Source organism: Lipotes vexillifer, unplaced genomic scaffold (assembly GCF_000442215.2).
Source record: "Lipotes vexillifer unplaced genomic scaffold, Lipotes_vexillifer_v1.1 scaffold496, whole genome shotgun sequence".
NCBI lineage: Eukaryota > Metazoa > Chordata > Mammalia > Artiodactyla > Lipotidae > Lipotes > Lipotes vexillifer.
The window spans coordinates 1,401,613-1,417,454 of record NW_006786690.1 but is presented as its reverse complement, the minus strand read 5'-3'; the positions used below and the strand labels follow the sequence as shown (position 1 = coordinate 1,417,454).

At 50.0% G+C, this 15,842-nt stretch overlaps 1 protein-coding gene across 1 annotated transcript; it reads left to right on the top strand.

Moving 5' to 3' along the window:
- Positions 1-1,718: 1,718 nt before the first annotated feature.
- LIN28A (lin-28 RNA binding posttranscriptional regulator A) lies at positions 1,719-14,253 on the top strand. The gene is made up of 4 exons (XM_007459114.1): positions 1,719-1,821; positions 2,287-2,471; positions 12,822-13,006; positions 13,957-14,253. Exons 1-4 carry the CDS (start codon positions 1,791-1,793, stop codon positions 14,171-14,173), a joined length of 618 nt encoding a protein of 205 aa, XP_007459176.1. The 5' UTR covers positions 1,719-1,790; the 3' UTR covers positions 14,174-14,253.
- Positions 14,254-15,842: the final 1,589 nt, after the last annotated feature.

Here is a 15,842-nt window from a genome sequence, read left to right as displayed (position 1 = left end):
GCCACTGTTGTCCTTTTTATCCCAAAGTCCTATCCCCCATCTCATGCTGAAGTTGTAGTCTCTTGGAGAGCACTCCTGGCAGGAAAGACAGAGAAATAATCTCTTCGCAGCCCCTTGCTCTCCCCCCCATCTTCCCGTTCCCTACCCCCACTCATCCCCGTTCTCCGTTTCTCAAGTATACTCGTGCGCGCGCGTGCGCACACACCCACACACACGTGCGCGCGCGCGGGCGCAGGGTGAGAAACACGAGAGCTTCCTGCACACTTAGTGGAGACGACTGAATTCCGAGCGAGCGGATGCCCCCGAAAGCAGGCTCTGTCCCTTTAAATGGGTTGTAGCAGTGGGGGAGGGGAACTGGCCGGAGCTGGCATTGTCCAGTTTGAACTGAGCACCGGAAGTGAAGGGGCAGGGCCAGGGCCGTGCACTGAGCCCCGGGCCATTGTCCATCTCCGACCAGGGCACTAGCCACCCCCCTGGCCAACCCTCTTTATCTTCTAGAAGGGGAGGCTAACTCTTCAAATGAGGAGAGCCCCTACTCCAGTTCCCCCACCAACCTCACGATGGGGAAGAGAGCGCACTTCGGGATGGGGCTCAAACGAGGAGGGTCTGGGAACCTGAGAGTGTCGGGATCTCAGCAACGGATAGGGATGGGATGGGAATGGGGACAGGATGAGGGCAGCTGGTGGAGAGAGGAACACCCTTCAGGCCTCTTTGGGTTCCTCCTGTTCTCTCAGGGAACTCCACGTGGGGTCAGTTTTAGACACAGGAAACAAGGAAGGATTCTTTACACAGAATCAATTTAGGAGCGCTTTGAGAGATCCAGAAAAACTCAGTCGGAAACGCAGGGAGGTAGAGACATTCAGTTAGCCAGAGACAGACTTTGAGAGGCTGCACCTAGGTCAGGAGTGGAGATCAGCCCTGTTGGGTCTCCAACCTCCCCCCTGCTTCCCCATCCTAGGCTTCCTAGTGTCCTGAACTCCAGGTCTATCTAAGCACACGGGGGTGGGGGTGAGAGCGGGTCAGCGCTGAGCTGCCGGGTCAGCTCTGAGACCTGAAGGGGAAGGGAGGGGGAGGGGCGCTCAAGGGCTGGGGGAGGGGGAGGGCTCATCCATTTCTCCCTTGACAGGTGGTTTGTGTCTCTGATTGGCCAGCGCTGCCAGGCTCACACCTCCCTCCCCCAACTCTCTGGAATGTATAATTATCTGCAAGGGGGGTGGGGGTGGTGTGTGAGTGTGTGTGGGAGCAGTCACGTGGCTTTAAAACTACCCCCCCCACACACAGGCCCCCCACCTGTATGCTGCTTTGGGGACCCCCACTGAGTCCTTAAAGTGCAGGATCCCCAATTCCCGGGTACTCAAGACTTCTAGGGCTGACGGCCCCAATCTCCAGATGTGGGGGGGGCCTGGGGGGTGTCAAACCTCAAGGTTCTGAGAAGGGACACCCCAGAGGTGTCAGAGACCGATGGGGCGGGGGGGGGGGGGGGGGGGGGGGGGGGGGGGGGGGGGGGGGGGGGGGGGGGGGGGGGGGGGGGGGGGGGGGGCCGGAGCTGGAGCCGGAGGGAAAGGGAGGGGAGAGGGGAGGGAGGGGAGGGGAGGGGGGCTGCCCGCGGGGGGTTGGGTCATTGTCTTTTAGAATTTGGGAGCCTTTGAAAAGCCGTGGGCCCTCCCACCGCTATTGTGCTGGGGAAGATGTAGCAGCCTCTTCTCCGAGCCACCCCTTTGCCTCCGGACTTCTCTGGGGCCAGCAGCCGGCCGACCTGGGGCCCGGGGCCGCGGGCTCAGCCGACTACCATGGGCTCTGTGTCAAACCAGCAGTTTGCAGGTTCGACCTCGGGACTTACTGGGGACAACTTAGGCTGCAGGGGCGCCCAGAAGCCACATCAAAGGGAGGTGGGGGAAGTGTCCCCCAGGCTACCCGAAGGACCCCAAGTCTGCGGCCTCCTGTTTCAGGGGGCGATCTCTGGAGCAAGGAACCCTGGTGTCCCAGTGCCGTGCAAGCTGAAGCTACGGGGGCGGGGGGAGAGAAGAGGAGGGGCCTGTCTGGCCGTCTGTCCCCGGGCAACGTGTTGTGGGAAGATGAGCAAAACTTTCGGGGCACCACTGGCCTCAGTTTAAGCTTGGGGAGCGCGGGAGGCAGCCGGGACAGGTATTTTCTCGTCGGCAGCTTGGTAGCTGCAGCGCCCTGGGTGTCCACCCGCGGGCTGCACGCTCAGGTCTCCTTGCCGGGGTCTCTGGTGGGGTCCTCCAATTCCGTGGCCCCCCAGCTGAGCGCCCTCCCAATCTCCAGGTGGCGGCGCCAAGGCGCCGGAGGAGGCGCAGGAGGACGCGGCCCGGGCGGCCGAGGAGCCGCAGCTGCTGCACGGAGCCGGCATCTGTAAGTGGTTCAACGTGCGCATGGGATTCGGCTTCCTGTCCATGACTGCCCGCGCCGGGGTCGCACTCGACCCCCCGGTGGATGTCTTTGTGCACCAGGTGAGACCGATCCCTGTAACTTTGCCGCGGGAAGGGGATGTTGGCGCGCAGATCCAAGGGTGGGCAGACGGCCTCGGCTATTGGGTTGAGGGAGATCAAGGGCCCTCATTGTGCGCTCCCATCTTTGCCGTGGCACCCCAGTTCTGAGTCCCCTTTAACTCCAGCGGGACGAGAGCTGGGGGCAGAGCCGAGTATCAGCACCCCTACCCCCCTCCGGGGACCCCCCTGGTTTACCACGTGTCTGTTACCTCTTTCCCCTGGGTAGGGGGCAGGGGGCAGGGAGATGACCCCATGTGGCAGAACTAAGGTTGTATTGTGCTTGCCAGTGGGGGGAGGGCGAGCAGGCCGGCCAGGGAAGCACATGCCCGGTCAGAGCAGAGAGCCCTGAGCGCCCGCGCCTTTCACTATGGTGTGAATGGAGCTCCCGGCCTGGAGAGAGGGAGGGAAACCACTTCGGGACCCAACGGGGTAAAGCTGAGAAGTCAGCGGGGTCTCCTCACCCAGGTGGTCACCCAGAACTCAAGCTCTGGGGCCTGGGTCGGTTTGGCAGATCCTTGAAGGATCTCTCTGGGGGCTTGAAAGTTCCTCAAGAACGCAGTCTCAGGCACACGGTTCACTCGCTGGGCCTTTACTGTTCATTTCCTATCAGGAAAGAAAACCCAAGGAGCCCAGGCCTTAGATTCCTGGGCCAGGCTCGGAGGGAGTTAGGTTGCAACCCCAAGTTCTCAGTTAAAGCAAGGCAGCACAGTGGGGGTGAAATTCAGTGTCGCAGGGCAGAGGGTGGAGGGAGGCTAGCCTCTGGACCTATTCTCCTCAGCTTGGCATTTATGGCCCCAGACAGCCATTGATTGCTGTCCTAACATTCCCAGCCTCAAACAAGGAACCAGAGACTTAAGGTTTCCCTCCTCCCTGGCCACCCCTTCCTGAATATCTTAGAAGCATTTCTGTGGTCCTGGGCACAAGCCACATAACAACCATGTAAAGGAAGTTGCTGCTTGTGTTCCCTCCACCTTTGGAGGTTTGGGGCTGGACCTGAGAAGAAACTGCTAATCCCAGGCACAGTAGGTTGACACCCAGGCCGGGCATGGAGGGGTTACTTCGGAGAGGTTGGCTTTAGGAGCGGTGGGGGAGGGGAAAGGAGGATGTGGGGATTAAGGGTTGGAGCCTGAGGGATGGTATTCTGGAGGGGGAGGGGTGGAGATGCTGGGTGGAGTAGTTGGAGGCAGCGGGGAAGTCTCTGAGCATGGCCCTCAGCGAGGACACAGAATGGGGGGAACAGGGGAGATAGAGAATATGGGGCAACGGGGGCCCGCCAGTTAATGTTGGGGGTCACTGGGCTACTAGAACATCTTTCCAGAAGGGTCGGCAGCAGAATGCTTGGCTATCCCCTTGCTTCACCCAGTTCCTCCACCCCCAACTTCACCCCGTCCCCATCAGACAACTAATTCTGGCTGGTGGCTTTGCCCCCTTCCCTGTCTCATTTACATATGTGAATGATAACCCACAGGAAGTAATTGTGGGAAAAAGAAGGGAATTGGCCTCTTTAGATCTATTAAATCACTTTATTACAGGAACCAGCTTTGAATGGCCCTCCTCAGCGGGGTGGCCAGCTCCCCCACTCTCCCATTTATCTGATCACAAAGAGATTAAAATCTCTCCTGGTCTGGAGATGACTGGACAGCTTCCCCAATTTTGGAAGGCTTGGAATAAAAGAGTCAAACCCAATGTTTTCTTGCCTCCCTTCCAAAGGCTGTTGAATAGGGAAGGACTGAGCGGAATGTAGCCCCTCTGAGGTTCTTTGGTGATATCCAACTCCCAAGGAAGGTTTTCTTGAGCAAATGGATCTGTGCCTCAGTTCACTTACCCTTAGGATCGAAAGCAGTTGAGAAATATTGGAGGGCATAAAGGAAAGCAGGGACCTTCTGGTTTGGGGAGTGGAGCCCATACCACGTTATTTCAGATGGGTTTGCTGGGAGATAACTGGACTTCGGGGTCTTGGAATGCCCAGGGACATTCCACAGTTGAATAAGTTATCAGGAGGAGTTGAGCTGGGATAAGGAATCAAGAATTTGTCTCCCTAACACCCCCTACTAACAGTCACAGAGGACAATGGTGGAAATTCCCTAAGCCTTACCTGGTAGCTCTTTCGATGGTGCACTGCTGGGCCTTAGGTTGATCCTCAAACCCTACCATAGCAGTTAGACTAGTGATTCCAGTCCTGCACTTGAGAAATTTGAAATCTCTCCCTGGGGATCTAATATAGAGGAGTTAGGTAGGTGCAGGACAATCCTTAAAAATCCTCCTGCGGGAGGGGAGTGTTCCAAAGTGGAGAGAGAGTAAGACATTTCTCTTTAACAAGAAAACCTCTCCTTTGGCTGCTGGTGGTGGGTACCTTAGAATTGCAGGGTGGGTAGTGAGCAGGATAATTGTCCTAAGAGAACATCTGCTAAGGGAGGGGGTCAGGGAGCCCCTTTCCTAAGGAAAGAGGAGGGGGGAGCAATTAAACATTTTCTTTTCTCTTCCAAGGTTGCGCCTATTTGGTTCCCAACACGCTGTTCACTATTTTTACACTCCCTGTCAAACACGCAGTGCCCCACAGGGGTGGATGAGTGGGAAAGAAAACCTACCTTTAGGTTTTAAAAAAAATGAGTAAATAAAACCCATAAAGCAAAGAGACTTCTGTAACAACCCTTTTTACTCAGCCACAGGTCTTATGCTAGAACTCTCTTCCTGTCCCTGAATTTGGGGGAATTTAAGAATCATAATAATGGCAGGTGGCCAGCCCTTAAATCAAGGTTTCTCAACCTCAGCACTATTGACGTGTTTTGAGCAGGATAATTTCTAATTCTGGGCATCCCTCAGTTGCGACAACCAAAAATGTCTCCAGACATTGCCAAATGCCCCCTGGGAGGCAAACTCACCCCCAGTTGAAAAACAGTTATACATCGCAAGGTGCAACAAGAAAGAGCTAACTACTTACTGTCTCCTGGTTTCCTGAGGTTCACCAAGGATTCTCAGTTCTCTATGGCCATTTTAAGAGTTTTGGCTTACCTCATGTTTTCTTCCTGTGGCTCAACTCCCAAACCCCTTAGATTTGTAGAAATTTGAAAATAAGGAAAAGGTCCCCTGCTTTCTCCCACAGCTCTTTGGAACCCAAGTCTGTTTAAAATGGCTTTCTGGCTAAAATGCTGTATTACAAGGCTTGGAGGCAAAAGAAGAGCCCAAATTTGACCGAGGGACCAAGTTTGGGTTAGGAGAAGAAATTTCCAATACCGAGAAACTGCTGAAGTCACGGGGCCTGCTTTTTCTGAAAAGGATGAGTGGGGGGTAGTGAGAGCAACCTCAGGCCCATCTAGAGTAGGGCTCTTGGGTTTGGGGGCAGGGAGAATATAAAGGGATCTTTCCCACCTGGTTTATGACCTTACTAGTGCCTCTGATTACCCACCTTATGTTTCATTTTTTGATCTACTTGTCTTAACCCCTCCTCTAACCTGTAAACTCTTTGAAGAGAGAGACTAGCAGTCTGGTTAGTTTTCTAGTACGCACCTGGTGGGCTGAAGAAATGAATATGGGTCCCCTGAGGAATCAGGAGTACACTAACAGTTGGGGATCCTTGTCAGCAGAAGTCTTCCTCCAGACACAAAAAGCTGGAGGTAGGGAGGGAATGTTAACTGATAGTTGCTGTCTCTTTCTGGACTAGGGCCTGGCACTCAGAAACACCATGAAAGTTTGTAGAGTGAATGTCAATGGATTGCAGTTGAGCTCCCGATAGGATATTGGAGGCACAGGATATTGGAGGCACGGGTTTGATGGGTCATTCGTTAGTTATTTCATTTCCATCTTAATAGGAAACTATTTTTTAAATGAGTGGATTTTTTCAGGAAGTTGGCAGAGAAGCACATGAGTTGGTTTGAGCATTATGGGATCTTCTTGGATCCTTCTCTTTCTGAAGAGACATGCTTTCTAGACAGTGTCCCAAGTAAAGGCTGTGCCACCATCATGAGCAAAGCTTGTGTTTGTTGACACCACAAGCTTACCATACAAGTGGTTGTCAGTGATTTTCTCCAGGGCAAGGTTGTTTCTGGAACATTCCTAATTAAACTACCTATTGGAATTTGCTGGTGGTTTTTTTTTTTTTTTTTTTGAGAAACAGCCCTAGGCAAATCACCCCTCCTTTCTTCCTGCAGGCAAGAATAGCAATTACTATCAGTGTTAAATCTGGGAGGTCAAAGGAGGTGGCGGGGGAGGAGAAAACTTTCAAGAATAGTACGCACTTAGTACAGAGGCAGCTTGGAGTTAGCTTAATTCAGACTGGCAAGGAGAGTAAATGGCTTTTGTCAACAGAGCAGAACAACTGGGTTACTGGTTTAAAACTCCCGGACCCTTTCTTCACTCCATGGGTAGGTGGGGGGGGGGCGGTTGGGGACCCACCCTGAGTTGGGTCCTCATCAGAGTTCAGTCTCCTTGCGACTCCATTTTCCTAAGGACCAAGGAGAAGACGCCCACCCTAAGGAGCTGGGAAGATCAATCTAGGTGAACACTTGTGTGCAGAGTTGAGTACCGCGCGTCTCCCTCCTCCCTTCTGCTCCAGTCTCCCTCTGGCTGCCTTTGTGCCGCCTGGCTGATGAGCAGCACCATCTGGTGGAGAACTCCAGGCTGAAGCTCGCGGTCCTGGCTGTGTGTCTGAGCAGAGGCGATGTGTGTAGGGTTGTATGCGCGCAGCCTTTGGTTCAGGACGGATCTCTTTCCCCCACCCTCCCTGACACACACATCAAAATAAACTGCTTCTAATAGAACCCATTGGTTTCCTAGCTCCTACCAAACCCTACCTTCAGGAATGACGCTTGGGTTGAACTGCGAGGACACCTTGGAACCAAGTCATTAAAATTACTTTCACCTGCGACTTTTTACTTTTTCATTGTGGCTGTTAGAAAGTTTTTAAACGGCTGTGCGTCTTGCTTTATACTGCGTAGTGCTGGATATAGAGTCCGGCTAGTTGCAATCAGCTTGGGGCTCTCACACTATAAATTTGGGCAAGGTGCTTCACCCCTCTGCCTCTGTGACCTCACCTGTAACACAGGGGGCATGATAAGGTCTACCTCACAGGCTTGGTGTGAGGGTCACATGTGTTACAACATGTAAAGTGCTTAAAACACTGCTTAGCCTATAGTAAATATTAGTAATAAAATTAAATATTAGTCATTTTAGATAGTAGAGAACTTAGTTTCTTCTACAAATGTTTGTGCACTGCTAGGCACCTAGAACTGAGGGTATAAACATGCATTAGGTAGTCTTGAGCTGGAAGGGCCCCGGGTTTTGCAGAAAAGCCAGAAACCCAAGCTTTGATCAAGTCTGACCCCCTGCTTTTACAGATGATTATAGAAACCAGAACTTATTTATCCAAATTTCATAGAGCAAGTTGAGGGAAACTCGGGTTCCTGTGAGCTTTTTACTCCATGTGTCCTGAGTGACCCCTAAGGTACCTTCTATCTCTAACTTATAAAGGCATAATACTTGATGTGGGGGAAGCCTAGAGTAGGCAGTGGTGAGGTATTAGGGGAGCGGAAAGCCTAAGTACTGTAACTGGCCCAAGTCCTTCCCTGCCATCCAAAAAAAGAGAAACGCCTCCTGTAACTGTTTTCTGTCCAATTAAATGCCATCTTCCCCTCTCCCCACTATAGGCTGCCCACCCTCCTACCTCAAACAAATTGGAAAAGGAAGATGGGAGGCCTGCCTCCCTCCTACCTTTAATATAATTTATCTGAATAAATAACCCTAATTAGGTCCCTGAGTAAAAGGTTTGAGTGAAAGCCCTGGAAGGGTGGGAGGGCAGGTCAGAAGGAAAGATGGCTGTTGGCGGCAGTGACTTTGGCAGAACAGCAAGCTTGACTGGGGAAGAAAGGTGTCTCTGTATCTGTTTCTCTCACCGTGACCATAACCCCTATGTGGAGAGGAAGGAAGGAACTGATGAATGCGGTGAATGTGGGGTGGGGGGGAGTCAGGGGGGAATCTGCAGCCTCTGGAACTCCAGGAATCTGACCACCAGAACCAGCCAGTGTCAACTCTTTGTTTCCCCGGAGCTGGGCTCTATTGGGGGAGCTCAAGCCTTGCCCCTCCCCCCCCAGGTCTTTTCTTTTTGGAGGGGATGGAGAGAGGGGCGGGGCCCGGGCCCTGCTTTGTGTGTGGCTGGGGGTGGGGTGGGGTGATAGCAAGAATTTCAGGCTCCTTTCCGATCAGGCCCTGTGAGGCAGGCTCCGTGGGGCTGCACGCCGATTACCTACCTGATAAGAGAGGAATTCAAACTATGTGTTTTAGAAAGGGGTGGGGTAGGCACCCCCACCCCCACCCCCGGGAGCCACCCTTGGAGACCACCAGTCTAAATCTTGACCGGTTATGGTGAGGTGCCTGCAGGGTTGGGAGTTTTTGGTTTTGTTTTTGTTTTTTTTCACCCTTTTAAAGTCATAAGCAGACCTCAAATCCTCCAGTGATGGAGTGGGTGAGCTGAGAGGACTGGTCAATTTCATATGTCCCCATTTATATTATCCTCTGGTTCTCATAGTAAGCCTAGGAGGTGTGGATGGAGGGAAGAGTGTTGTCCTCAGTAAACTGGAGCTCAGAGAGGGGATGTTTTTGAGTTTCCACTGCCAGTTAGTGATAAAAACTAGAGTTAAAATTCCCAGTCTCTTGATACTTCTTTCTCACTGTTACCCCGCCCTCATCCAGTCTGAAGAGATTGATGATAATTGCCACTCCGAATTTATGTGTGGAAGGCTATGTGTTAACTACTTTTCATGCATAAACCCTCACAGCACCACCATAAAATTATTATTTACTCCATTTTGTAGGGTAGCACAGAAAGCGGGGACAGGCTGTCAGACTCTAAACCCTGGCTTTTGGTCACTTATCTATCTGCTGAATCACAGCAAGGACTGGGAGTGTTCCAGCCTAAGAGCCCACTAGGCAAATGGGAAAAGCTGGGTTTGCCTGGGTCAAGAATGCTCTTGGTCTGGCTCCTCCAGCACCTCCTGACTCACTGGCTTGTCCCAGCTCAATAAGAGACAAGTCAGATTTAACATCAAATTCAGTGTGGTTGTTATACAACGGGGAGGGGGAAAGAGATTTCACCTTTCTGAAATGTTTTTATTTTCTGCTTTAATGCTCCACATCAAGATTGGTGGGGGGAGTCATCACAATTCTGGCTGTTCCTGTGGGAAAAGGAAGAAAGGATCCCCAACCTTTGGAATATTTCATTGATATTTATTGAGCATATATTCTTGTTTCCCTGCCCGCGTAATCTTCATTAAAATCTTAGGTAGGGGGCTTCCCTGGTGGCGCAGTGGTTGAGGGTCCGCCTGCCGATGCAGGGGACATGGGTTCATGCCCCGGTCCGGGAAGATCCCACATGCCGTGGAGCAGCTGGGCCCGTGAGCCATGGCCACTGAGCCTGCGCATCTGGAGCCTGTGCTCCGCAACGGGAGAGGCCACAACAGTGAGAGGCCCGCGTACCGCAAAAAAACAAACAAACAAAAAACAAAAATCTTAGGTAGGAACTTCCCTGGTGGCGCAGTGGATGGAACTCTGCGCTCCCAGTGCAGTGGGACCAGCTACGATCCCTGGTCTCAGAACTAGATCCCACATGCATGCCACAGCTAAGGAACCCTGGAGCTGCAGCTAAGGGGGCCCGCCTGCTGCGACTGGAGAGCCCACGCGGTGCTGCAACTGGGAAGCCGGCGGGCCACAACTGAGGAGCCCGCCTGCCACAACTAGGACCCAGTGCAACCAAAAAAACAAAAACAAAAAAAACCCTAAGGTAGGTTTTTATCCTGTTCTCTGAGGCCCAGAGCTGAGTGACTGACCAACCAAGGTCACACATGATGCTGGAAATTGGTAGAAACAGCATTTCATGAACCAGGTTGTGTCTGGCACCTGAACCTATGCTCTTAACCAATTACCTCAACGGAAGTTTTGTCTTAAGCAGTACCATCTAAATGAAAACAAAAATGTAAATGACTGAGGAATTGGGGATCGCATCTGGCAAAAGAGCATGTTTCACCTAAGTCCCAGTTTGAAATATCCACCCTGCCCCATCACTACCACCAGCAGCATGACATGCCTCAAGCTAGGACTGGGTGCACGATGATCCCTTTTGCTTCTGAACCGCATTTTCAATGAGGACTGCACCTTGTTGACATATTTGACGTGCTCTTTGGATGTTTTGGAAGCTATCTATAATGAAGCCTATTCTGGGCAGGGTCTGGGAGAGGCTGTCACTCCACTGATGTGTTGTTGACGCAGTAAATGGCAAGGTGAAATGGACTGTGAGCTTCAAATCGGAAACCCTGGGTTCTTCTGACCCTGGTTTTGCCATTCAACTAGCTGTGTGAATAACTCCCCTTTTTTTGGTTCAAACATGCAGTGTTTTAGTGAGATCGTTCCACACATTATTCAAAGTCCTTTCCTTTAACAATTTGCTCATCTTCCCAAGTTAAATAATTAAAACCTATTTCCTTGTTCATTCATCCAAAATGTGCTAGGCATTATTTAGGTGTCAAAATGCAGCAGTGAACAAAACAGGGGCTTTATTTACAAGTTTACATTCTTTTTAATGGCTTCATGGTATTTTTGTTTTCTGTTTTTTTTGAATGAGTGAGATACTGAACATATGTGTCATGCTAAATCCTGCTGCAAATTACCTGGTTATATTCTGTTCTGTGATTCTTTTTATTCTTTTTTTTTTTTTTGCGGTACGCGGGCCTCTCACTGTGTGGCCTCTCCTGTTGCGGAGCACAGGCTCCGGACGGACGTGCAGGCTCAGCGGCCATGGCTCACAGGCCCAGCCGCTCTGCGGCATGTGGGATCTTCCCGGACCGGGGCACGAACCCGTGTCCTCTGTATCGGCAGGCAGACTCAACCACTGCGCCACCAGGGAAGCCCTGTGATTCTTTTTCCTTACTGACTTATAGTAGCTTTTTGTAGTTATATCAGTTTAGTTATCTGTCTTGATTTAAAAAAAAAAAAAAACTGTCCCCCAATTTTTTCCTCTTAACACTGAGATATTTAATTCTTCCGAAATATGTTTTACATACATATGAGGCAAAGTGTAGATTTCTGGCTTCATTTTCAAATGGATAACTGTTTTCTCAATAGTATTTATGGAATTGTTTTCCTCACCTGTTGATTTCTCCACTTAATCTTGGATCTCCCAATAGACTTTCCCTTCTAATCCACTGATCTGTCTGCTTGGGTCATAGTGTCTTTTCCCTTCAACTTTCAGAAACATTGTTTTGATATAATTTCAAACTTGGGAAAAGGTTGCAAGAATAGTGCTAAAAACTCCCATATAACCTTTACCCAGATTTATCGGTCCTTAGTATTTTATCCCATTTGCTTTTTTATTCTTTTTCTTTGTACAGATAGACAGATATCAAGCATCTTTAAATATTTCAGTGTTTTTCCTAAAATAGGGCCATTCTCTTACCTAATCTCAGTACAATGATCAAAATTAGGGAACTTAACATTGAAACATTTATCTACATTCCATATGCAAATTGTCAGTTGTTCTAATATTTTTTCCTGTTCTAAGATCCAATCCAGAGTCATGTATTGCATTCAGTTTCTTTACTTCTCTGGGGTTTGTCTTTCATGACTGACATTTTTTAAGTGTATAGGCCTGTTACTTTATTTGTTTTTTGTTTTTATTTATGTTTATTTATTTATATTTAATTTTGGCTGCATTTGGGTCTTCACTGCTGTGCGCGGGCTTTCTCTAGTTGCAGTGAGCAGGACTACTCTTCCTTGTGTTGCTCGGGCTTCTCATTACGGTGGCTTCTCATGTTGCGGAGTACGGGTTCTATGCATGCGGGCTCAGTAGTTGTGACTCACTGGCCCTAGAGCTCTGGCTCAGTAGTTGTGGCGCACGGGCTTAGTTGCTCTGCGGCATGTGGGATCTTCCCGGACCAGGGCTCGAACCCACGTCCCTTGCATTGGCAGGCGGATTCTTAACCACTGCGCCACCAGGGAAGCCCCAGGCCTGTTACTTTATATTTTACAATTTTACATTGGTTGATTTCTCATAAATGCTATGTTTAAGAATTTTTCTGCTGTTTTATTTTTCTTAGAACTTTGAGAATAGCTGCAAAAAATGCTATGGCATCTGTTTATCTAATGGTTTTTCCTAATGTGATGTAGATATTTTGTTCTTAATTGTGATGACTCTTTGAGTCACAGTTTCTTTACCGATAAAATGGAAGTGTTCTTCCAACCTTAGAGGAACATGTGCATGCAGGTTTTTTTGGTTTTGGTGTAATAATGGAGACTAACATTAAAATCTACCATGCTTCCCTCCCTCAGAGTAAGCTGCACATGGAGGGCTTCCGGAGCCTGAAGGAGGGTGAGGCCGTAGAATTCACCTTTAAGAAGTCTGCCAAGGGCCTGGAATCTATCCGAGTCACCGGCCCTGGTGGGGTGTTCTGTATTGGGAGTGAGAGGCGGCCCAAAGGGAAGAACATGCAGAAACGCAGATCAAAGGGAGACAGGTATGGATTGCAAGGCAGCTTGTGTGGGTTGGGAGGGACATGTTGAGGATGAGGAAAACTCTCCTCATTTTGCCCCTTTCTTGGACCAGGTTGCCAAAGGTAAAAGGAAGCCTGCGGCCACTGGATGTGGGAGGTGAAGAGAGGGCAGTATGTGAAGGAGGGTCCTTCATGACCTAGCCCTTTTCCTTGACAAGTAATTACGTTCTGTTAGCACTAGCCTCGATTGCTAAACGGGGATCACGATACTAACCCACATGATTATTTTAGAACTAAAAGAGACCATGGATGTGAAAGTGTATGTGGTCAGGACAAGATGGTGTATCTGTACCTGTTGCTTCTTCACCACGTCTCCAAATGGCTGGTTTCTTCCATCTTAGTTCTGTGCTCAAACAGATCACATAGTCTGGCTCCTTTAATTTCTTCTTCTTTTTTTTTTTTTTTTTGCGGTACGCGGGCCTCTCACTGTTGTGGCCTCTCCCGTTGTGGAGCACAGGCTCTGGACGCGCAGGCTCAGTGGCCATGGCTCACGGGCCCAGCCGCTCCGCGGCATGTGGGATCCTCCCAGACCGGGGCACGAGCCCGTGTCCCCTGCATCGGCAGGCGGACTCTCAACCACTGCGCCACCAGGGAAGCCCTCTTCTATATTTTTAATGAATGACAGGTACTCTTTTTAAAGGTATGGTAGTTCCCAATTGGGGTCCAGAATTTCTGTTCTTGGTATTTTCAAGTTGACATGAATCTGAAGATATCATCTAGACAATTACGTATCTGGAAAGGACTCAGACTCATCTAGTCATATTCCTCCTTTTGTCAGTGGGGAAATTGGTCTCTAGGAAGGGAAGTGGGTATAGTAACAACTTGAACCAGAGCCCAGGTGTCCTCTCTCAGAGGAAGGCTTATAGTATCTTCTCACTCCTTTCTCTCAACTTTACCATGTTGCTTGGTGCTAGGTGCTACAACTGTGGAGGTCTAGACCATCATGCCAAGGAATGCAAACTGCCACCCCAGCCCAAGAAGTGCCACTTCTGCCAGAGCATCAACCATATGGTAGCCTCGTGTCCACTGAAGGCCCAGCAAGCTCCCAGCTCACAGGGAAAGCCAGCCTACTTTCGGGAGGAGGAAGAAGAGATCCATAGCCCTGCCATGCTCCCAGAGGCCCAGAATTGAGCCACAGTGGGTGGGGGCTCTCCGTTTGTGATCAGAAAGTTTTGAGGAATCAGGCATCAATCGGCAGAGTGGAGAAAGTGGGGACAGGGTGGGTAGGGGGCAGCTGGCACTGCCATATATCTCAGGCCGGGGGCCAAAGCGTCACCCCCTCTTCCCTCTTGGTGGGGAGAAGGGGTGAGGCAAAGAAACTCCAATCATGCTCTATCCAAATGCACGTGAGGGCTTTGGGGGGTAACCCTTCCTGCATGCTTTATCTGAGTCTCCACCCCCAGCATCTCCAGCTTTTGAAAGTGGCCTGGACAGGGAAGTTGTTGTACTCTTCAAGAAGGATATGGAATAATATTTCCCATGCCAGAGTGAAAAGATTAAGCATGAGACCAGATTAATGGACCCAACCCACAAGTCACTACATTCTGTGGGAGGAAATATCTCAGGGGTAAGGCAGGGTTTTCCACATCTTGTCTGCTCACAACCTCCTCCTGGGAGAGAGTGCTGAGAGAACTGTCCCAAGCAGTGGGTTGTGATGATAGGCAAAAGGGGGGTTGAGGGAACAGCTGCAGACCTGCTGCTTCTAAGCTCACTCCCACCCCATTCTGGGCCAATACAATTTTATTTATTTGCTCCCTTGGATGACTGTACCTTGGGTCCCACTTTCTTCAGGATGCCAACTGCACTAGCTGTGTGCGAATGACATATCTTGTGCATTTTAACTTTTTTTCATAATATAAATATTCTGGTTTTGTATTTTTGTGTATTTTAATCTAAGGCCCTCATTCCTGCACTGTGTTCTCAGGTACGTGAGCAATCTCAGGGATAAGTCGGCAGCAGCTCCAGGTCTGCATAGCACAGCAGGAATACTTTTTGTTGCTCTATCACTAGAGAGAACAACTATTTGGAGCATAAAGCCTATTGAACTACCTCATTTTTGCCAATTAGAGCTGGCTTTTCTGCCACAGTGTCCTCTTGGAATCTATCCGAGTCACCAGCCATCTTCAATGTTTCACGGGAGACTAGGTTTTAACTGGGTTGCCCCATGGCTTGGTCTCCTTCTACTGAAAGATTGGAAATTGGTCTGAACAGGAAAAGGTGGTACAGAGAGGTTAGGAGAGGCTGGGCCAGGTAAAGGTGCAGAGAGGGGAAGCCAAGATGAGGCAGAGGTCATCTGTATGTGTGATAAAGGATTCCTGTTCCAGACCTCTAATCCCAGGGCATAGGACTCGCTTTACATACCAGGTCCATCCTTCAGTGGATTGGGCTAGGCCTAACATACACAACAGGGTGTATTGTATGTGTTTTTGTAAACACTGTGACTTGGTAAGGACAGGTTTTAAGAATGATGCCTCTGTACCCATCTTGAGCTGCCCAGGGATGGATATATGAAGCAAGGACAAAATCCTTAATCTTTAGCAATTCTGGACTTTTCCTCCTTGGTTTCCAGAGGGACCATCAGTGATGGCTTCTTTGTGGTTCCCAGAGCCAGTGTCCTGCCCTGCTGCAGCAGTAATTAGTGTCATGGTAGCTAAAGGAGAAAAGGGGGTTTCGTTTACATGCTGTGAGATCACTGCAAACCTACCTCACTGTGTTGTAACGGGGCAAATGCAATAGAACGCATTGGGTGATGTGTGTCTGATCCTGGGTTCTTGTCTCCCCCAATTGCTGCCCCCCTCTA